The sequence below is a fragment of the Epinephelus moara genome, chromosome 16 (assembly GCF_006386435.1).
Source record: "Epinephelus moara isolate mb chromosome 16, YSFRI_EMoa_1.0, whole genome shotgun sequence".
Lineage (NCBI taxonomy): Eukaryota > Metazoa > Chordata > Actinopteri > Perciformes > Serranidae > Epinephelus > Epinephelus moara.
This window is the reverse complement of record NC_065521.1, coordinates 21312435-21336290: the sequence shown is the minus strand read 5'-3', so window position 1 is coordinate 21336290 and position 23856 is coordinate 21312435. Positions and strand designations below refer to the sequence as shown.

The 23856-nt window shown below is 42.8% G+C and overlaps 1 protein-coding gene across 2 annotated transcripts in view; it reads left to right on the top strand.

Moving 5' to 3' along the window:
• phactr3a (phosphatase and actin regulator 3a) overlaps positions 1-13632 on the top strand; it is a 47526-nt gene extending 33894 nt beyond the window's left edge. Inside the window, exons 5-12 of one of the 2 annotated variants that reach the window (XM_050066151.1) lie at positions 2585-2813; positions 3050-3300; positions 5119-5272; positions 11078-11133; positions 11572-11633; positions 11785-11925; positions 12237-12313; positions 12762-13632. In XM_050066151.1, the coding sequence (XP_049922108.1) occupies positions 2585-2813; positions 3050-3300; positions 5119-5272; positions 11078-11133; positions 11572-11633; positions 11785-11925; positions 12237-12313; positions 12762-12777 (986 nt within the window). In that variant the 3' untranslated portion in view covers positions 12778-13632. The remainder of the gene's footprint in view (positions 1-2584; positions 2814-3049; positions 3301-5118; positions 5273-11077; positions 11134-11571; positions 11634-11784; positions 11926-12236; positions 12314-12761) is intronic. The other variant, XM_050066150.1, reaches the window with a different exon arrangement.
• Positions 13633-23856: the final 10224 nt, after the last annotated feature.

Genomic DNA, 23856 nt, shown 5'->3' with positions numbered 1-23856 from the left:
TAAAACCACAATGTAAAAATACTCCATTACATGTAAAAGTCCAAATTCAGAATTCTGCTCAAATGAAAGTACAGATGAGCAAAATATACCTAAGCTATCAAAAGTACTCTTTTAGTACCCCTGTGACAAATATATTATAATTAGATTGTTGATACTGATACATGAATGTATAAGCAGCATTTTACTGTTACTGCGACTTAAAACTATACAGTTTAGTTTATGCAGTTCAGTCCAGCGGTTTCTAAACTGGGGGTCGGTAAGATAAATCTGAGGGGTCATGAGATGATTAATAGGAAGGAATAAAACAGAAATTAGGTCTGCTACGCAAAGTTGTACTTATTAATGTGGACTTTTCTCTTATATTTGCTTTTTGGGGGCATCAGTGGCTTAGTGGATGGAGCAGGCGCCCCATGTACAAGGCTGTTGCCGCTTCGAGTCCAGCCTGTGGCCCTTTGCTGCATGTCATCCCCCTCTCTCTCTCCCCCTTTCAAACTTACCTGTCCTGTCCATTATTAAAGGCAAAATGCCCCCAAAAATATCTTTAAAAAAATAATAATAATTTGCTTTTTTGTAAACTATTGGACAGTTTGACCTCTTTGGGCCTCGAACAATTATTTTCAGAGGAGAAATATCACTTCTGACATCTGAAATTTAACAAGGAGCCCCAACTAGAAACTGCTTCAGATGAAGAGATCACAAGTCAAAAGGGTTCACAACCACTAATTTAATGTTTAACAATGTGCTAGGTTTTATAAGGTTATCACTTTTTATTGTCAGATCTTAATCTGAAAAAATAACTAGTAACTAACAGGTGTTAAATAAATTTAGTGGGGGTGAAAGTTCAATAATTAAATGAAATGTTGGCATGAAATGGAAATGCTTATATAAAGTACAAGTAAGACAAACCTTTATTTCTCCCAGGTGAAACTGCTGAAACAGATATTTGTTTTGTATAGTATAGAGAGAACTGGACCCAAAAGTGTGAATCAGACAACTGTTTAGTTTAAAGTGGATTTATATTCAATAGAGCAAGAAGGGGTGTCTTGGGTCGATCCAGGGCAGGCAGGCTGAGCAGGGCTGGAAACATGAGGACTGAAGGAAAGGCACAGACTGTGACAATATAAGGAATCAACAGCTAAGGCACTGCTGGGATATGAACCCATGATCTCCGGTTTATTAAACAGGAATTTAATTTACCAACTAAGCCACAGCACCTCCCATAAACTCAGAAGTGTACTTAAAATTTAACTTTTGTATTTTTCTACCTGCACCTTATTTCCCATGTTTTGTGTCAAAGTGACTAATGGGAACAACAATTTTTGAAACTGGTTCAGGACTGAGTGAGAGGGCTGCAATGTAACCACTCGGGGCATGTTCACCTGTCAATGTGCATCCACCAAAAGTTCTAGTTTTTGCCACTGACATGCTCAGATTACAACTATAAGCCTCTACATTATGGAAAGGATCCCTACAGAGATAGACCCTTTTGTTTAAGAGTAAGATCATTTTTGTTTATACACAACAGCCCCGAGATCACCATCACCAAACCCACCACACTCTATTTAAATCAACAATAATTTTAACGTGTATAGAGTCAACATATTTTCACATCCATCTGGGTGAATTAAGAGTTTATTTCGACCAAACCAGAAATGGCGATTGTTGGAACAGTTGAAAGACGAACCAAGAGAGCTTTTATGAATTTTATTTTGCTTTTGTTGACTGAGTAAAATTACTGATTGTTTGTTAAATCGAGTCTCTTGAATTTGGCAAAGGCGATTTTGGGGCTGCTTTCTGCTTAAACAAAAAGAATCTTACTCTCAAATCAAAAGCTCTATCTCTGTAGGGATCCTTTCCATAATGTTGTCAAACACTTTTAATAATAATCTCAGCCTGTCAGTGGAAAAAACAAGCACTGTTTTGCCGCTGTCGTCTGTAGCCCCCTTGCTCATTACTGGACCAATTTAAAAAATCTTAAAATACCAAAGTTACCTTTAAGCACAGCACTGGAGTAAATTTCTTCAGTTCCTCTCCACCACTGTCTAAAATCTAAATGAGGTAATATCTTTTGGAAGAAGGATGTTCAGCCCTCCAGCTAGAATTCCAGAGCTGCATTAAGCTGCTCTGGCTGGTCACAATGGCTCAACATGTTACTAATTGTGTACTTTGACAAATTCTAAATCTGGTACCACTTTGTTTGAAAGCCAAAGTTGAAGTAACTCAGGTTAGTATAGCCTCCTGTGCACACACTGACTAGGTTAAGCCACACTTTTAATAGAGCATAGATACTGTACATACACTGCAGATCATAGATTGGGAGAGTAGTTTGCTCTCTCGTTTCTCTGCAAGAAAACTGGTGGAGTTTGTTTCCCCTCATATGAAGCAGATGTGCCAGTCAGGTGTAGTGGAGAGTCTAAATTCCCCTAAGTAAAAATGTAAATGTGTTTCCCAAACTTCAGCTCAGTATCAGTACGATAAACTCCAGCCCTCATGAGCCTGCAGATGAATATCAGGATAAGACAATGACAGAAAATAGAGAGAGATTGTGTGAATTAACCTCCAGTGTTTATCTGCTCCCTTTCAGATTCAGGCCCTGTGTCACTCCCCACTCACCTGCCCAACTCCTACCTCCCCAAGGAGCCTCCACCCAGGGCCACAGAAAGCATGGTTTCAATGACCCTGCCGCTACGAGGGCCCCTGGCCAACACCTCAGGGTCCCCACATTTAGGCAATATGATGCACCCTCCCATGCCCCCTAGCTGCATTATGGAGGAACTGCAGAGAGCCTTCGCTTCCAAGAACAGACAGGAGAGGTGAGTCCTCAGGTTGACCCCACACATCTGTTCTTATTAGCGTCCTCACTCTGACATACTGGGACTGGGAAAAACAAATATGTTGCTTCTCTCAGTCTGAATGGTGAAGATATTGCTGGCTTTGATGGATTTGGTGACTGTAATGAAGTTTGCTCCGAACTGACACCCTTGAAATCTTGTATATTTAATCATTACTACATTAATACTATGTTTCCCTCCTCCCTGTGTCTCCTCAGTGTCCACGAAGGGTGTGAGCAGGGCTCACCGCCAAGGCTGTGGTGTTCAGACGGCCGGCTCTCTCGCTCCTGCAGCTCTGACAACCAACACACATCACCTTTTGGGGGCGGTTGTGTGGGGGGCGGAGGGTCTGACTGGCCCAAGAAGGAGGCGGAGGAGAATAAGGAGAACATGCGGCTGGACCAGTGCTTCTCCAACACCTCAGGCCTCCCCACCGACTTGGACGGCTGGAATGACTCCGTCATCTCTGGTGGGTTGGAGAGCTTAAAACTATGAATCACAATGCAGTCTGTGAGCACTTTCACGTAGTTTTTGTTTTAGTTCTGGCTCTTTGCTGCATAAACTGGATTTAAAGTGGAACAATGGCTATGAGGTTACAGTGCTGAGTTTCACTTAAATTTGTGAGAATTTTCACATAGGGAGAGAGTGTAGTCCACCTGGTTACTACCGTCTCCCGTCAATTAGTTTGTGGAATTTAATTAAAACAAAAATTTGTTTGGAAATCTGCACAGTATAAAGCGGCATGAATTATCTCATCAGTGGATGAAATGGCTGTTTTCAGACTGAAAGTGAAAGTGGCCCAAATGCATGTAACAGGCAGAACTTGACACTGTGTCCCAGAATGTGAACATGGAAAGTCCATGACCAAATGTCAATATGTGACGAGGTCGGAGAATGTGTTGTTTCTGTGATTTGGGCCACTGTGGCTATGTTCAGACTGAATGCAAATCAGATTTGTTTCTCAAATCAGATCTTGAAGACAGACCGTCCAGACTTTGCAATTAATCAGATCAGATTTGTGTGTCCAGACATCACCAACCTGTCTGCATGAGTTGCTGTGGTAACAACAAAGGTGTCAGTAGCTTCGTAGCAACACTAGTGATGCTGCTTTCCAACACAGACACACAAGAAATGGAGGTCCATTATTTCTCCCTACAAAAAGTGTTTCTGTCTATAGACTGTTGTTCCTAGTGTTTGCCTCTTTAGTGCTGTTGATAGCAGCACGGAGCTGCTCAGCTCTTCTGTCACTCTGGATTTAATGTCGTTGTTATGTGTTGCGTTCAAAGACACTTTGAAATCTGATTTGGACTGCAAGAGCACCTGTAGAAATCCAATCTGAATCACAAACGTCTAAATGTGGTTTGTCCAGACTTCCTAAAATCAATGTGGCTATAATCTGGATATGCCTAAAAGCCATTTTGTGTGTTTATATGTTTCCTTAAATTGATTTTTTGCAGTCCTTTCAGAATTCACGCAACTTTTACGTCACTACAGATTGATGTTAGTCACAACTCACATCATGTGTAGTCACACTAACAGACGTAGTTAAATATAACCCTTTACATCCTGAAATTTGGGATGAAATCAGTTCCTTTGAAGCCATTCATGTCACAATCCCACTACTGCTGGCTCCCGCTCCGCATACGCCCACACCTCCATACAGACGTAGCAGCCATTGCTCAACAAAAAGCCCTAATTAAAAATTCAGCACTCTTTCTCCTCATCTTCATCCTCATTCTCATCTGCTCACGAATTTGCTGGCTTCATCTGCACATCAACGTATAAATGCAACCTTAACTGACAACATAAGTGGCCTCTGTGTTTACGTCCGTACGACAGGAAGCTGCATGCGATGTCCTTGTCATTGTTCTTTTGCACATCCAGCTCAGTTCATAATCATGATCAGTTTACACAAGAATCTGATATAAGCCGCACATTTAAAAATAATTACCTATAAAAGGGGCCATGAGTGGTACCGTTATATAGATGTGAACACTCTCAAATGTCCTTAAAGTTGCGAGCTAGCACTTACTGTAATCGTCATTGTTTAATTCCACATCCAATTTGCTGCAGCACAGAGAAACAACAACAGAAAACACATACGTGTAAGTGACAGTCACATGGTGTGGATGTCTGCTCAGATTAAATGGTCATGGACCCTTTTGTGATGAGGAATAGGAAAGATGATTTCATTCATTTACATCATGATGTTCCATACATAAAAATGGAAAGAAAGGGTGATAACAGAGTTTCCTGTGTGTTCACGCGTGTGTACGCATGGTTGCAGGCACACTTCCTCGCAGGCTAAGGAAGGAGTTGCTGGCTGTCAAACTACGAAACAGGCCCAGCAAGCAGGAATTGGAAGACAGGAATATCTTCCCGGCCAGGAGCGACCAGGAACGCCAGGAAATTCGCCAGCAGATTGAAATGAAACTTGCCAAGTAAGACATAAAATCTTCTCTACATGTCTCTGAAGTATTAGTGTGAAATGTTTTAATAATATCAGTAACAGAATTCCTCTTTGTCCTTGCTTAAATATAATGTTACTCTGCAGTTGGTTAAAGGGGACCTATTATGCTTCTCCTTATTTTCTGTTAATGTATAATGCTACAATGTTGAATGTTCATGTTAAACAGGGCCAAAATTTCAAATAGTGAGGTAAACATGTGCTATGTAAAAATAATCCCTGTGACCAAAAACCTCAGGCTTCGGACGAATTTCTTTATATGGTCATCTGTTCCAGGCACACTACTGCACGTTAACATTACATACACTGCTACATGTGGCTACATGCTAACATCAGGGAAACATGTAAACTTGGTTGCAGATGTTTATAATTTCTCCCAATTCCACATCATATTCCTGCTGGAACATGTCAGGTTATGAAGATTTTGATTATTATAGGTGATGTGTCATGATAATAAGTGCCACTACACCCTGTAATAGTCATTCCCCGGCTGCAACATGGATGTGTAAAGAGACCTGATACAGCATTGGAGGTGCCCCCCCGCCCGTTCATTCCTGCGCATGAAGCCAAAAAAGCTCTATTTCCGTGGTTTTGAAATAACCCGGATCTTTTGCAATGTGGGGCCAATAGAGCAAGCGCACTAGAGACTTACGGCAACTGAGTGCAGCTGAGCAGCTAACTTCCGCTAGCCGAACAGCTAACTTCAGGTTTAGCGCTCTGCTAACTTAAATGGGGATAAAATGATTTTATCATGTGGCTCTTCTAGACTTTCTAAATTTTATCGGACCGAATGGATCAAATCCTGACAGTAAAATGAATCATTTTGCAGGAGTTGTGATGCCCAAAAAAATGTATCCACTGATTTACAGACGTCTGTTTCCCAATGTAAGTCTATGGGAAAAACTCATTTTGGGCCCAATGGCATCACATGATGGACCTTCATCGTTCATATTCTGTAACCGCTTATCCTGTTGGGGGGTTGCGGGGGGGTGGAGCCTATACCAGCTTACATTGGGCAAGAGGCAAAGTACACCCTACACAGGTCACCAGACTATCACAGGGCTGACACATAGAGACAGAAAACCATTCACACTCACATTCACACCTACGGACAATATAGAGTCACCAATTAACCTGCATGTCTTTGGACTGTGGGAGGAAGCCATAGTACCCAGAGAAAACCCACACTGACATGGGGAGAACATGCAGACTCTGCACAGAAGGGCTCCTCCGCCCCGGGTTCGAATCAGGAACCCTCTTGCTGTGACACAACAATGCTAACCACCGATTCTACCGTGCTGCATGGGCCACATGATGGACCTGTATGGTGTAACTCCACTTTTGGCCACTATGTAAAATTGGGTTGAATTGGAAACGCTGACCAATCAGAGCAGACCAAGCTTAAAGAGACAGGCACTAAATTGGAGCTTTGTCAGAAGGAGGGTGAATACAGGTGTTCCAGTAGGGGGGGAAATAAATTGGTTTTTGAACATTAAAGCATGTTAACATGTTGTAGTAGAAACACAAAATACAAGTGAACCTGAAAATGAGCATTGTAGGTGCCCTTTAATGATGTGTGTGTTAAACACGGTGCAACACTGCAAAACTGGTTCAGGTGATGCCTTTTGCATGGTAAACATGTAAGCTTAATTGCTTCAGTTACATAATATAACAGTAGGAGGTGAGATAAAAAAATGACCTAAAGAGATTATCTCATTGTTTTGCACAGACTTTATGTTGTGTAATCTGCTCAGAGGAGACTGTTTGGGTGTAGGCCTAATGCTTTTTACTCTGGGCCAATCCTCATACTTGGAATCCTTTATTATTTTCCAGAATAGCACTTAACCACCAAAACTGACAAGATTCCCAAATGTGGGAAATGGTGTATCTATTCAAACCACTGAGGCAGACAAATGGATTTAAGTCCCAGAAGTCCTTTGGCGCACACGTTCTAAATAAACACCTGGATGCTTTCAAAAGAACAACACTTGTTTCTGTAGTGCAACACGTACAGACACATGCTGCTTCCAGGAAAACTCCCTATTTAAGATGCACCGCTGGTGTTTGTATCTGCGCTCTCCCCTGCCAGGACATTAATAGAACAACTGGCTTTTCTAATACAACTGAGAAACTTGACATGCAAAGACTGATGGCAGCAGTCTCGTGAGCCAATGTGTCACAAGACCCAGGTTTTTTAACACCAGCGTATCAAATCAGGGGCACACCACCGCATTACATAACCTGCTGTGCAATAACTCACAGACAGGCAGTGAGTGCCGCCCACACTTTCTAGAGAATGAGATCTATCGTCTGCCTGTGAGACAACTAAGAATACTGACTCTCGTCTATTCTTAGACTCACTGGAAGAACATTTTTTAATTGTTGTTTGTGAAATGTATAGGTGTTCACAACAGCTTACATAAAGGTGAGGACGGAGCACGACTGTGTCTTGCATAAGAGTCAGCGGGGTCTGTGTGCTGAAGACAGAGGTTCCACATATAGCACAGCAGCGAGAGAAGCTGCTCGTTACATAAAGATCTGGATCTATGGTTGTTTAAGTGTCAGAGTAATAGATCTGAGGATCAGCGATGATTCTTACAGCAGCTCTGTTTGTTTGCTTCATGCTGATGATGCTAAAAAAAAGCCTTAAACATTTGCTGCATGATTACGGAGGCTGTGGTAAATGTATGCACATGTGAAAGCCATCTGGCCGCTGTTCAAGTTTGCTGCTTTGTCTGGTGTTATTATCTGTAAAGCCTGAAGCTCTAAATAACTTATTTGAATATTATTACTTCACCCACGGTGTCAAGCATATGCAAAAAAGGCCTTTTCATCCTACAGTGTGCATAAATTGAAGGCATACTGCACCATTTTGGAGGGAACTCCTAGCTAAATATAGCTCAACATGGTAAGGAGGAGGGGAAAAAAGCTTATTTCCCTGGAGTATTCAGAGTGAATGACAAAACAATCCATCACACAATCCTCTGGATTTCTCCGGTTGACTCCCACCATAGATTCAATCTGCTCATTTTCCCATCCTATCTGCTGCTCACAATGAAATCCTACTGATACGTTTGCTGCTTATCAAGCAGAAAATCCCATCAGGACGTGTGGCTGATAATGACACCTTGTCTGTCCATTGTGTCAGTGATAGATGACCTTTCTATCTTTAGAGACTCCCCACCTGGCACTGCTGCAGTTGCACTCCACTGTTTCTAATCTTAGTTCCTGACACTGTTCAATAATGCATTTCACCATGCACTCCCTTCTCTCCACAAATGTGTTGTCAGGGAGTTATATCAGCAGAAATAAAAGTGTGGGAGGAGCAGGTAGGGACCTGTTACCGTACTAAAAGGAAGAAAGCTGGGAATGGCCAATTTTATCTCCTTGGCAGCTGAAATAGAAGAACAGACTGAGAGCCTCTGCCACCCACTCGTTGCTTCCTTATTCCTTTGTTTGGATTCTTCATTCCTCCCCTGGCTGACATAGTTAGATTCTCTATTCTAACTCATTTTGTTGATGAAACATCCTGAGTGGGAAATGGAAACCCTCACGCCAACAGGCCTTTATGCGTCATCATGGTATTCTGGGGATACCTTTTCAAAATCTTATTTGTGAAATCATATCCTAAACCAGGATGTAGAGACACAGGCACTATGAGTCAATGTGTGGCAGTGATAATCTCACTTATCCCAAATAAACCATCTTCTGTCACCTGAGAGCAGCACCGTAATGGGGCTTTGTCATCATGTGGCTCACAGAGAACATCTAACTGTGTTACGAAAATAGTGTCAGCGATCTCTGATTTATTCAGCTCACCAGCAGAGAAAGTGGTCCCTTTCTAAAAATAGCCACAGCCTTTCAGTAAAGCACATACAGCTCTGTGTGCAGTAGTGAAATCCCCATTAGTGTGTTGCTAGGGAGAAGTGAGAATTTCTGCGGGAAGACTCTATTGTCTCGAAGATACCGAGTGTAGTTGCTAAGCAACTCAGCGGCCAGGTCAATAATACAGCGGATGGTTGTATTCGCTGGGGCTTTGGAAGTGATTTTCTGTTTCATCTGTTTAAAACGTGTTACTGTAACAGCTCTGAGAACACCTCGTCCCTCAGTCGTGAAGCCAAAGAGTCGCTGTCGTCGTGCTGGGCTGTTCCCCACCTGATGAGATTTTAAGATAGCAGCATAAAACATGCCTGGTTTGATCAAAAAACTGCTTTGATGAAAAGGGGAACTTCACAGAGAAGGAGGATAAAAAGCCAATAGGGAGAAATGAGTCAAACTCCCACCTGCTGATTACGTGCTAAATGCAGGAAATATTCAACACCACCTTCTGGGTATTTGTCTTCCTTATTTCCCAGAAGAGGGGAGTCAAACTTTTGAATTATTCCTCATGCTATTCCGGGATGTTGAGTCACACATGTGTTAATTAACACAGACTGAATTCTTGTACTCATTACTGTATGGATAACTACAAGTGTGATTCTGTGTCAGTGCAGCCAGCTCTCTCTCCTCTGCCAGTGTAGAAAAAAGAATCTAAGACAAATGCTTATTACATAACACAGTGAAGCACTGATGCTTTTTTTGTTCTGCTGGTGGCATCTGTTGTCACACAATTATGGTTTTAACTTGGTTCAAGTCCCACTGAAACAGTTTTAACAGGGCTTAAAAGACTAAAATGGTTTTAGTAGGTATTCAGTGCCCATGTTCCTAGTGGTATACACACACACACTGGGCCACATGCCTTGTGGGTGTCCAGGTCTCAGTCCCTGTGACCTAACTTTGATCTTTTTCAGGACAGAACTATAAAGTGTCTGGTGTCATCTTGGGTGATGGGATAAAGAGAGTCCTGCTGCGTGGCGGCATTCTGCCCTCTCTGTCCTTTCCACCTCTGGAGGTGTGCTGTGGAGTGTGCCACATGCTGTCTCGGGGCTGGGCTCTGTTGTGCAGCTCACATTTATTATTTATGTGGAGTATGAATAGTTCACACGCATGCAGGCGCCTCCAGGAAAACATTTGATTTCGGAGACCTTTTGGATGCTTTGATGGAGAGGGAACATGACAGCTTGAAATGAATGTAGGCTATTACTGTAAGTGTGATGTGAATATTTAAACTTGGTCATTAGAGAAAGAAAGGAGATTGGAATTGTATCAGATCATAGATGAGGCTACAGTGTTTTCATCCATGAAGTGTTCTATTCCCAGTTTGAGATACATTATTTCCCTGTCTTTAAAAAAGGTGTATTTTACTTGGATAAAAATAAACTGGTGCAACAACGTGGGTAAAAATGACTGTGCCACTAGCCCAGAGTACACCAGGAGGAGGTTGGGGATACCGTGAGTGGGAGCCTGCCAAGCTCCGCCTCCAACAAATTATGCATGCAGTAACCGGGGAAACTAGAGGAGTCGCGCCCCAGCAGCCCATCACGACCCAGTTGAAAAGCGCCTGTACTGTAGTCTGTGTCTCATAGTAGAGAGGAGGCACCTGAGATGCAGCAAACTGACATCGCAAAATAATTTGGTGGGGAATTCTCAAACGAGAGAATTGCGCTTCTGCGACTATTCCAGATGTGGGGAGCGCCTCTGCCCAAGCATCACAGCCGCGGTTTGGATGCGAGATGGAGACGTAGGGGATTCCTCTCGAGAAGGCACAGTGAAGAAGCTACAGCCGGTTTACAGAGGACAGGACAGGGACAGGGACAGGGACAGGGACAGGGACAGGGACAGGGACAGAGACAGCTCAAGCCACAATGGTTCAAAACGTGGTTTTGGTGTTTCTCCGCAGGAGGCTGAGCCAGAGACCGAATGTGGAGGAGCTGGAGAGTCGGAACATCCTCAAACGTAAGTTCACTTTCTGTCTCCAAACTACCATTTCTTCACCCAATTACTCATATTTATGATTAAAAAAACATAAATGTGAAAAAGATCCGCTCAAACACAGCCAAACCAGGGCAAGATGATGCATTAATGACTGCACAGTGTGGTACATTATTCAGGAGCAGAAGAGCGCATGAGTGCACATTTCTTGTCTTGGTAGGGACTGAATTTGTAGAGACTCTGCCTGTGACTTATAGAATTTGACACCAAATTTATCAACATTATTGGTGATAAATCCACCCTGCAGTGCCTTTATATATATATGTATATATATATATATATATATATATATATATATATATATATATATATATATGTAGATGTATATGTATATTTCATGTTTAGGCCAACTTGCTGATGTAGTGTAAATTTCTAATTTCCCTGTTTTGCTTTTTTCCCCAGAGAGAAATGATCAGACAGAGCAAGAGGAAAGGAGAGAGATCAAACAGCGGCTAAACAGAAAGGTACATTGTGTGTTAATATATTTTCCATTTATTTAAAAGCATTTGTTTCTGATAACACCAAAACACTATCAGCTCAGTGAACACTGTGCACAAAGCTCATGGAGACTCTTCTAGCAGCCTGTTGTAAATGTCCAATATCTTGTGTATCCAGCTCAACCAGCGGCCAACAGTAGACGAACTACGAGACAGAAAGATTCTGATCCGCTTCAGCGACTATGTGGAGGTGGCCAAAGCTCAGGACTATGACAGGAGAGCAGACAAGCCCTGGACTCGGCTCTCAGCGGCTGACAAGGTGTGTATTAGTGTGGAACACAGAGACAAATATTTACCAGTGCCGTGAAACATCTGAACTTATCACCTTAATGCAAGCTCAGCATTTAGGCCAGTCTGATAACACAATTACCCAGTCTGTGACCTTTTCTCATCAAGACTATTTGCATGGGGATGTTATCAGCTTATCTCCCCAAATCCCCTGTTCTCTTTAGTTTTTTAGGCTGAATATAAGTCCTCTTCCTCCTGCTGTCACTTTGCTGTCCAGAGGTTGCAGCACCCCGATGGCTCAGGATGTACTTAGAACTAATGTTGTTTTCCTCTTTCCCACAGGCTGCAATCCGAAAAGAGCTCAACGAGTTCAAAAGCACGGAGATGGAAGTGCATGCCTCAAGCAAACACTTAACGAGGTCAGTATTCTGTATGTTGTTGTGTGTATGTCTGTGTGTATGTGTTTGGGAATGCATGCGTGCTCTATTCTGGGCAGCAGTGGTCTAAATTTAGCTCCCCTTGCTCATCCAGAGAGCACCGAGGAGCTAAAGATAGATGGGAGTGCTTGTAAACGGGGGGTAGGGGAGGTCGTCCTCTGAAGGGCTCGTACAGCCGAGCAGAGAGAAATGATAAAACGCCACGGTGTCCTTGGCTAAGCTTGTTTATAATTGTTGTGAGCTGTAACAGTGACCCAGAGGGAGGACTGGATGCGAGTACATGTCCAGCTCCTCAGCACATGTAACCACTGAGCTAAAAAAAAAGCCCCACAGAACTGCTAATAGCTGCAATAATAGCTGGATGACAAAGGCACCTTCTGCTCTCACGGTTCCCCTTTCTCACACGGTCTCTACATGTTTGTCTCTCCAGGTTCCACCGGCCATGAGAGCGGAGAGTTTCTTCTGTGAAGAAATGCTGAGCTTGGAAATGTTCTGAAGCTGCTCAGCGGTGGACAGTTCAAAGAGCCTGGAGCCTTTTCGTCTTCAGCGTGTCTTTAGCATTCTTCCAGCACCCTCGACTATCATATCATCTGTGTGAGGGCACAGGGTGTGGGAGAGAAGATGACGGTAATGTTTGTGGCAGTGTGTCCTGGAGACTACTGAACGTTGCCACATGGAAGCTGGCTGCTGGAAGAGGACTCTGGTGGAGCTTCTGACTCTCAGGTTGAGAGCGGAGGAAAAAAAACAATCTTGTCATTCAGTCAGTGTTTTTTTTTTTTTTTTTTTTGTACTATTTCATGGACTCCTTTGACAAGGCGGTGTGAATCCGTGTAGTGGGAAGAAGTTGTGCATGTGACCAGCTTCACCTTTTCTTAACTGATGAATAATGTGTCACTGGGACTGTGTAAAGACTGTGCAGTCTGGGGGAGGTGGTACTGGGGGTGAATTTGATATTAACTGTACATACAGTATGTCAATCTGAATGGGACCGTCAATGTCTTCACTGAAAAGAGAAATACCTTTGTAAGCACTACTTGTCTTCAAAATACAAGGTCTTTTTTAAAAAATGTCTTCTCTTGTTTTTAAACTGTTTCATTTTCAATTAATTGAAGAGGAATTTAAACACAAAGACCTCTCTTCACACTCTGGATCTCCCCCTCTCGCTACAAAAGGTACACAAGCACAAAGAAACATTTATGAAAGACACTTCATTAAAAACAGGACACAACATCATCTGAGTCATAAACTGCAAGGACTGAATTTTCAAACGAGCCCTGTTGTGCTGACAGAGTGAAGGACACACAACGAGCCCTGTTGTGCTGACAGAGTGAAGGACACACAATGAAAGCCGGCCTAGTTGTTGTGCTCTGACCCACGCTGAAGGGCCACCTGTGTGGCGTCTACTCACCATCTCACTGAGGAGTCTGTCCTGAACTGACTTCATGTCTTTTCTCATCAGGCACATCTGAGAGCAGCAGGCAGAGCAGCGGGGTTGTAGGGGCGGTAACATAGAGTATGACAGAGTCAGGACGAGCACGGGATGAGTTGACACATGAGACAATGAGATAAGCAAAAAATGTGACTGAGGCCACTCAGCGAAAAATCACTGGACAGACAGGCTGACAGGCAGAAGTGACATGGTCTATTTAAATAAACTGTGAATGAACAATCTTCATTCAAAGCCACCTGAGCTCTGGATTTACACACTAATTATGATTCTAAAACTTGGGCAACACAATGAAACACATATTAGATATGAAGTGAAGTTGTTCAGGCTCTCATTTCTGGAAGGAAGAAAACAAGACAGTCACACAGCCAAAGGAGGGAGAGCCGAAGACACTTGCTCAAGGTAAAGGACAACTGTAAACACGCTATATGTTAAAGGGAAACACTGATACATTTAGATTTCTGGTTTACATGACACAATTGTAGTACTCAGTGATTCAAAACAGATTAGAGATGAAAATAATAAAATTTGCTCTACGTATTTTTTATGATGTCTCAACAACTTCAAAATTCACAACCACCTCCTTCACTGGAGGTCAGTGACTCAGAATCAAACACATTTCTAATAAAGTCTGGTAAAGCAGAAAGCCTACAGTAAGTCTACAAATGTGTTAAAAATGGATCTGATCAAGGCCGCAAAATAAATACTACAGTGTTGGGCATCTATGTGAGTGGCCAAAAAGAAGCAGCTCACCCACTGAACACCATCACGTCTCTGAATCATGGAGAAAGTAGGACAACATACGTGCTGATTTTCAGCAGAAAGAACTGAGACACTCATATATAGACAGAAGGAACAATGAATGGGGTCAACTCAAAAACTGCTCATTTTAGACAATGTGAAACTTAAGAATAATTTGTTATTCTTGATCTTGTCAAGTAATTTTGTGAGCAGCCTCACATGAATGAGAGGACACTGCTTGGATCATATGTCAATTTAAGCATGGAGAAAGGAAAGGCATGTAGGTTCTATATCATCATAAAAATCAAGTACTTCTGTAGCCATTCATTCATTTCTTAAAGCAACAATAAACTTTATTTAATCACAGCCTTTAAGGAACCTGGGTATGACAACGTGTCCCTGTGCAGCCAGGGCACCAGAGCCTGGCTGGATAACAGCAGGGAAAAGCTTGCTGAGTAAACATCTGTGAACTCGGCTCAGTCATATGAAGAAACACTGGACACATCCTCTCAAAGAACAGCTCAGGGTGCATATCTAGCTTATGATGATAAGCCTGAGGAGGAACTTATTTTCAGAGCTTTGTAATCCATGTTCCACCAAATAAACAAGTGTGTTATTCAACCTTTTGCACAGTATTTGGGCTTAAAGCCTGTGGGAGCTGCACTGATCAGAGTGCGGCAGGAAATCAGCATCAGACTAACAATATGTCTCTTTCAGTGCTCTCTCTCACACACACAGTCACAGAGAGAGAGAGGCCTAAATTTCACCTCATGGTTTCCTATTCCTGGTAAAAATGGGAAGCCACAATCTGATCTTTGCAGTACATGTGTGAGAGGACAGAACAGGGACAGAACAGTTATGAAACCAGTCAAATCAACAACAAAAACACATTGCATCAACAGGACTTTCATAACATTTATATCAATGATTTTCAAAACCTTTTCACACCTTTTCCATAATATTTTACCCCATTTCCATGACTTTCTTTACGTAGTTTGAAATGGGTAGGCCTATATAGCGATCTAGGCCATACATGATCACACGTGCACCTCTGTGGATAAGCAAACTGCGAGTACCTGCTAATTTTACTCACTCGTTAGACATTCCTGTCACCAATTAGCTGCATATGCTCACAGCCAATAGACCACACCAGTACATATGTGTAGTTCACAAAACACCAAGACCACTGGGGATGGAAAACCAAAGATCATCTAGATGTCAATGCAATTTGACACATATTTCAGTGATAGTTTTGACAAGTTCGTACACATTTATTTGTTGTTTACCAAAAGTGTCTAATAATCGTTTTGTGACCCTGCCTGAACCTGAGCGCACATGATACCTTGACAAATTAAGGTTGGTCGCTGTTAAGTCCCTTCAGGCTTCCCCCCCATCCAAGTGGATCAATGACCCATTGAATACATACTGTATATGCTGGCCCCCTGATCAGCTTTGGTCCTTTGATAAACAATATGCCAAAGGTGTGTCCTTCCTGCCTTTAATGATTAATGCCCTTCTTCCTGCTTTTCACATACTGTCTGACACTGTATGGGTGTCTCCTTCAGGTCTGAGTGGAAATAAATGCAAATGCCCTCCACTTCCCACTCTTTTGTTTCCTTCCATTTGATCACTGCCTTCCCTTTACACCCCCACCACCACCACCCCCACCACAATCACTACTATTTACATACTGCCTCATCACAGCTTTGGTTCACTGTAAAAAATGGCTTCCATTTCACTGGCTGTGGGTCACCTCACTAGCTCAGATCCACTTGGTGTCTATGAGTTCACCTGTGTGCTGGCATACTTACATAACTGCAGCAAACTTCGGAACTGGACTTGAATGATTTCTACAACAACACACTCACACACATTTAAATCAGGGTCAGTAGAAAGTTTGCATGGTTAAGTAGATTCCTGACCCACTTGCCTGACCGACCGGGGCTGTTGGAAGAAGTTTGCCTTGACTGCTTTCTGCCAGAAGGGGATCTCTTGGTTGAGGATAGGAATAAATATGTGGTTTGAGTTAAAATGAATTGATTTCTGCCAGAAAGGGCTCTTAGCAAACTTCTCCTGTGTGCTCCGACTGGGCCAGTGGCAAAAAAAAAACAAAAGAAAGTTGTTGGACTTGGGAAAACACACAAGTACCTATGTACTAAGAGAGTAATCTCAGAACTGCTTTGGAAAATGTACACTGACTGCTGACTGTGGATTGTGCAGTTGTTTTCTCTATAAGAATCATTTCGGTGGGCAACCAGCCATCAAATTAAGCTCTATCATGATGGTCAAAAAACAAACCAAAAAAATCACATATTATACACATATTAACTTTTTAATCTATTAGCCAAAATTACTGGACGAGATGTGACGCTTACGACTGGGTTCTGTAAGAACAACCATCAGTTACAGTACATTACATTACAATACATTGGGCAGCAGTAGCTCAGTCCATAGGGACTTTGGTTGGGAACAGGATGGTTGCTGGCTCAAGTCCCAATCTGGACCAAATATGGAGTGTGGACTGGTAGATGGAGAGGTGCCAGTTCACCTCCCTTGAGCAAGGCACCCCCAACTACTCAGGGTGCCCGTCCATGGGCAGCCCCCTTGTCCTGACATCTCTCCATTTGATGTATATATAGGTCCTGTGCATGTGTGTATTTCAGGCTTGTGTGTATGTATATGCCAAAACAGATCAGTGGTTTGACTCCAGAGCACCATCTGAGGGACTTGTTTAGGTGTAAAGGTGACTGAGCTGCAGGGCTAAAAGGTCAACAAAAAAGGTCTTTTAGAAATGGAGCTGTCCAGACTTTGGGTTTTGGTCTGTAGATGGTGTTTTCTGTCAGGATGGACAGTAATGCATTAGTCGTTGTTTGATGACAACAGCTACTTTAAAATGATAATAACTTAGTAATCAGTGGTTTTTCAGTGCATCTGTCCATCCAGTTGACGACGGCTAAGCCCCGCCCTCAAACGCGATGAGCCAATCACAGTGCGTATTCCAATACACTCGGACATTCTCTGCCTGGACGTTCATTGAAATGCATTACAGAAAGTCAGTTTCCTTCAGTTTTATGAGCTTTTTCTGAGATTTTAGGTTTAAAAATGGCCAAACAGTGTGCATGGGGTACATGCAACTCTGACACAAGGTATCCTGAGAGGCTGGGCGACAGGGTGTATTTTTTTACTTTTTCCTAAACCACATCTCAACCGAGAAAAGTGTCTCCTTTGGATAAAGCTGTGCAGTAGACCACAACATCAACTCAACGTGAATAAGATTAACAAGGATGTCTACATCTGTTTTAAGGTAAGTCAACATCGTGTTTGAGGCAACATATTGTCACTTTGTTGGAAAGAAATATTTGTTATCTTTAACATCTCTAGCTAACGTTAGCTAAAGTTAGCCTAACGTTAGCTCCTAGCTGCGTTGTTCATCATGTCACCTTGTTTGCTGGGAGTTCATTAGCCTATTTTGTTCTAGTTTTGTACTTTGGTGATCGTACATCATTGTTAGCTGTTGTCCAAAGGGCTCTAGTTAAGCTAACGTTAACTTCTGGAGCTTAGCTTCATTAACTTATCTGTAATGGCAGAGATAACAAAGGTTGGCAAACGTTATGCTGAATGATTCAGTGTAAATACTGTAGCACCAAACTAACGGAGAGACACTCTTGGTAAAGATGGTAAAAAGGCCGTTATCCTTTTCTCATATTCTGAGCCAAAAACCTTAACTTCAGTGGCACTTTAACTTGTTGTCTTTGATGGTGACGGCAACCAGATGCGGTTCACAAGCGTACACTGTGACCTGTAAATTTTGGCTTGTAATTTAAGCTTTTCATCGACCTTCTCAACAATAAAATGATGAATATATCCCTCCAATGCGTAGTTTAGGCCCTTTTGGTTACTTCTCAATGACATCTGATCGTTATGTCCCCAAAAATCATCAATTGCCTCCTGCGAAATGCCGTGTACTGTGACACCTGCCATAGCGCCAGTCACTGAATGTTGATATTTTGTCCGAGTAAGTGGAGGGCGTGGCTTAGCCATAGGTCAATTATTGTCAGTTTCTCATGACACATAGTTTCTCATGAAGCCATGGCAGTTCCCATAGTTGGCCGTGTCTTCAGGGATAGGAGACAGAGGCAGAGAAGACAGAGACAAAGGAGATGGAGGTGTGGAGGGTAGACCCTGCTGGACTGGACTTATCTGGACACAAATAAAAGAATGGAGAGGGACAGAAAGTGATGAGAAAATGGTGGGCAAGAAGAAATATGGCTCCTCATTTAGTGGTTATCTATTCACCATGTCTGTCATGGATCAGGGACAGTGGAGAGATAGACATTTTCAACAATGCATTAAGAGGCACAGATGAAGTGTTGCAGCGCTATTAACTGCTCTGCTTGGACTTAAATAGGTCATTTCAATCATGCTGTTTAATCCTTCAGATCATGGTGTGCTATTCCAACATTTTCTGTGTAAGTATGAGATGTATTTATCAGGAAAAGTTGAATCTCTCAAATGGCCACTTCAGACTCATGGTTACACACATTTACCCCTGAGAAAGGCTTGGGATAATCTCAGTCCTCTGTTAGCAGTTGAGGGTTGGGCACTTTGAGATTCAATGTAACCAAAGTGCTTAAAGAGAGAACCTCAAAACTCAAAAATGATTGTTTACAGAGGGAGATGCTGCTTCTTTACTCTCTCAGCCCACGTTTTCTCAGCTGGTCTGAGAATTTCAACCAGCCATGTTTAGGTCACAGACCTACTACCTTAAATTCTAGGTTACTCATTATGAAGGCCTTCGGTCATCTAATAATTCACACCTCCATTCCACTCTAGTGATTCTCACGTGACTGTGGAGTGACGTCAATGACTTCCATGTAGTGTAAAGGTGTTTGAATCCCTGGAAGATGCTAAATGCCAGAGAACTCCCTACAGGTCATCAGAACTGATGAAGACTCTGAGGTGAGTAGTTAAACATCTTAAAGATAATAAAGTGACTACTATAACATATTCTCAGCTACACTGCCCAGATACTGTATCATTGGGGTGGTAGGTAATGTGGTATGTTACGCTATATTAAAAATGTCTTAATGTGACTGTCACCTTAAACACAGAATCCATATATGGCCATGAGACGTACATAAAGTGTCAGAGAGGTGCTGTTTTACCTTTGCTGCACTACGTCAAATGGGAGCCCCTGCTGCAGAGGTTCGACCAACGGGGGTCAGTGAAGGCAGAGAGGGGCCAGACTGGACGGACTGAGTCTTGGATTTGCTGTGCTTCTTGTCTGCACTGTAGAAAGAGGAGGGCCTGCAGTTTTCTTTACTGCTGACTGTACAGTGAGGTCTGGGTAGCAGCGGGATTGGCGAGGGGGTGTCCTCGCTGGGAGGGTCGGGGGAGGCAGGGAGTGGGGATCCCCGCGGGGTGAGGAGAGGTTGGGGCTGACCTCTCGGCAGCTGTGAGGGTCCAAAATAAATACAGATGTTCATACAGCTGGCCTCAAAAGTTGCACAGAGAGCACAAGGTCAATATATACATGCTTTTCTACATATCATTTTACAGTTAAGAGACTGGGGAGCAATAGGGTCACTTATGTAACAGTTTCAAAACTTTCTGCACGAAGGTGAAAATGTATCTGATGCAAACATAGATTTATAGCACATTTAACACTTTTACAGGGTTAATACAAAATATCTTATGAATGATACTGAGCAGGCCAAGTAAATGCTTGACATACAACCACAGACTGTAAAAATAATGGACGGGGTTCTGGCTGAGAAGCGAAGGACACAATCTGAACTCAAAGCCTGTCACTCACCCTGTCACTCAAAGATGCCGGCCCATTATTATGTGTACCTTTAGGCCTTAATAAAATGTAAACAGGTTAGATACATGCAAATCCATTGGACAAATTCAAATCTTCTCTCTGGCCGTCGAAATAAAAGTGATAACTTGCTCTTTTTTTTAAAACAAGGTTCCACTTTACACGTCACTTGGGGAATGACTGACATGCAGTCAGGACCTCCATCAACCAGGATAATCTCCAAAGGCAGACCTTTGATTAATAGTAAACCTGCAGTGTCTCTACAATAAGTGAGAGTCAAACATTATCTTGCTAAACAATCTTTTCAATGATGGGAAACAAGTTTCAAAAGTGTCAAAAGGGCTCTTAGGTAATATCCCATGTGGCCACTGTGATGGAATAAACAAATCATTTGACCGACTGTGAAACATTAACTGATGTAAAAAAAAAAAAAAAAAAAAAAAGTCAAATGACTGTTATCTAAGAGCTGGTGAGTGGCTTTCCACAGTCTTGCATATTATCCTCTCGATCAAAGGAGGGGACAGACAGAAAGAGGTCTGGCCGGCAGCCTGGGAATCCTTCAATCCATTCATCTGTTCTCAGGCAGGGACATTTTTCATACTCAACTTTGTGGAAGTTTTACAAAGAACATACTCAGGAAAAGTGTCTCTTGATGATACTTGATTATTACAGCAAAAAAGTAATATCGTGACACTTTCTCACCTTTTGATTTTAAATGATATACAGTATGATGAATCTAGAAATATATACATTTCTGCTGAATCTGCTTTAGGGATGTTTCTAATGTTTTACCAGACATTCAGATACACCAAAATATTTTGCACTAACCAGCACATCATGTTTTCAGGCATTTTTCTTTGCAGAATTTCACTAATATTTTCCAATCTTCACAATAAACCTTGTATCATTAGATGTGGTTAATTCACCATGCCCTATACTGTTAAATGGAATGACCTGAATAGAGGACTGGGCTCCCACCTTGAGACCAGATGGCTTTTTCAGATCTGTGGATTGCTCAGAGGAGGTATTATTTCTTTGCTTTACCTCTGGAACCTCCAAACTGGTCTTCTCACTCTTTCCCTGCTGGCCTACAAAATATTTCTGTTGGCAGACAAACGGAAAAGGAATTTAAAATTTCTGCAACAGGCAACTACAGCCATGATGTTAAAACGATTTGTATATACTACAAAGATCAATGAGAGTAGAGTGGATTCTGGACTATCTCACCAACTGACACCTGTGAGGATACAAGACTGTGAGGCGTACACAGTTCTCTGCAGCACAGGGGCTCCGCAGGGAACAGTTCTGGCTCCCTTCCTCTTCACTCTCTACACTGCAGACTTCACACACCACTCGGCCAACTGCCATCTACAAAAGTTCTCTGACGATTCTGCAACTGTCGGCCTTATCACAGATGAGGATGACAGGGAATACAGAGAACTGATCCAAGACTTGTGGGCAGGTGCTTTTTGTGCAGTTTACTTATTTTACGTACTTATATATTTATATAGATATATTGCTGTGTACTTTATTTTTTTCTACAGATGATTCCTGTTTGCACTATCCTTTTGCTGCTGTAAATGACAATAACAGTTGCTGTCTATCTCCAGATAACTTCTGGTTGGTTGTTTTGTTGGCAGTGTCCTTCTTTGTCACTTGAGCAGCCTTGTGAGTTTTCTCAGCATTCTGCAGATGATGTGTGGAGGAGTGCTATTATTATGCAGACAAAGACAGTGTGATTTTAGTCTATTTCCAACAGCACTATAATTAACCGCTGTATTTCTTGAATAGAAATGTTTGTGTACTTGGCATGTGGAATCTGCCCAACTAAAAGTTCGATCTACCATACTTAACTAAATACCCATGCTGGTGTCAAACCAAACATTTGCAGGTATTTGCCTTTGCTGGAAAGGAGACTCTGACCGATTGTTGAACCTCGGATTCAGGAAAGAGCAATGCGTATTCTGTTCTGGCCATGGAACAGAGGACCAGCTGGGATCGTAGGAGTTTGCCCATCCACCCTAAATGTGTTTTGTGGACTTGGAGAAGGCTTACGATTGTGTCCCTTGGGGAGTCTTGTAGGGGGTACTGCAGGATTAGGGGGTACCTGGGTCGCTGCTACGAGCCATCCGGTCCCTGTATGACCAAAGTGAGGGCTGCGTCCGCATACTTGGCGTAAAGTCAAATACATTCTCGATGGGTTTTGACCCCTGCCAGGGTTGTCCCTTGTCACCAATCCTGTTTGTGATATTCATGGACAGGATCTCGAGGCACAGACCAGGGGAGGAAGGGGTCTAGTTTGGGAACCTCAGGCTTGCATCTCTGCTTTTTGCAGATCATGTGGTTCTGTTGGCTTAATCACAATGTAACATCCAGCATGCAGCAGAGTGTGAAGCAGTTGGGATGAGGGTCAGCACCTCCAAATCTTAGGCCATGGTTCTCTGCCAGAAACTGGCGGATTGCCCCCTCCTGGTTGGGACAGAGTTACTGCCTCAAGTGAGAGAGTTCAAGGATCTCAGGTCTTGTTCACTAGTGAGAATGGAATGGAGCATGAGATGGATTGGCGCTTTGGTGCGGCATCTGCAGTGATTCAGGCGCAGGGCTGGACCATCATGGTGAAGCTGAATTGGAAGGCAAAGCTTTTGATCTACTGGTCCATCGACGTCCCAACCCTCACCTATGTTCATGAGCTCTAGGTAGTGACCAAACGAATGAGATCAGGTATACAAGCAGCCGAAATGAGTTTCCTCCGTGGGGTGGTTGGGTTCAGCCTTAGAGATAGGGTGAGGAGCACAGACATCCAGAGGGAGCTCGGAGTAGAGCCACTGCTCCTTTGTGATGAAAGGGGTCAGTTGAGGTGGATGATTAGGATGCCTCCTGGGTGCCTCCCGTTAGAGGTGTTCCAGGCATATCCCACTGGTAGGAGGCCCCAGAATAGACCCAAGACACACTGGAGGGATTACATATGTCATATGGCCTAGGAACACCTTGGAGTCCCCCAGGAGGAGCTGGAATGCATTGCTGGGAAGAGGGATGTCTGGGGTGCTTTGCCTGCTTCCCCACAACCCGGCCCCAGATAAGCAGATGAAAACGGATGGATGTCTTTCAAACAAGTAGTCCCTACCACTCACCTCTTCAGGGGAATATTTATTTCAAAATGATTATTGTTGCTCAAGCAGTTTATACAAATATTGACACAGTTTGCTTAACATTTTCATTAAACGCCTTATTTTGTGTATAAGAGAGTGAGAGATCAAGACTGTGTGTGGGGAGGAGTAGCGCTCCCTCTAAGGTGTTCAATTATTTATGCGTGCTTGGATCCATGGTGTGGTTTGCTCTTTTTTTTGACACATTTGTACAGAACACACTATACTGCAACTGCGTGACAAAGTACCTAACACATTTTTGACTACATGAAAGGTAATATCATTATTTGTTGTGCTATTTGTTGTTAAGATGTCTGCTCCATTGCAATGCTGACCTTGATCCCACTGATCTGTAGAATTCCTTTAATTA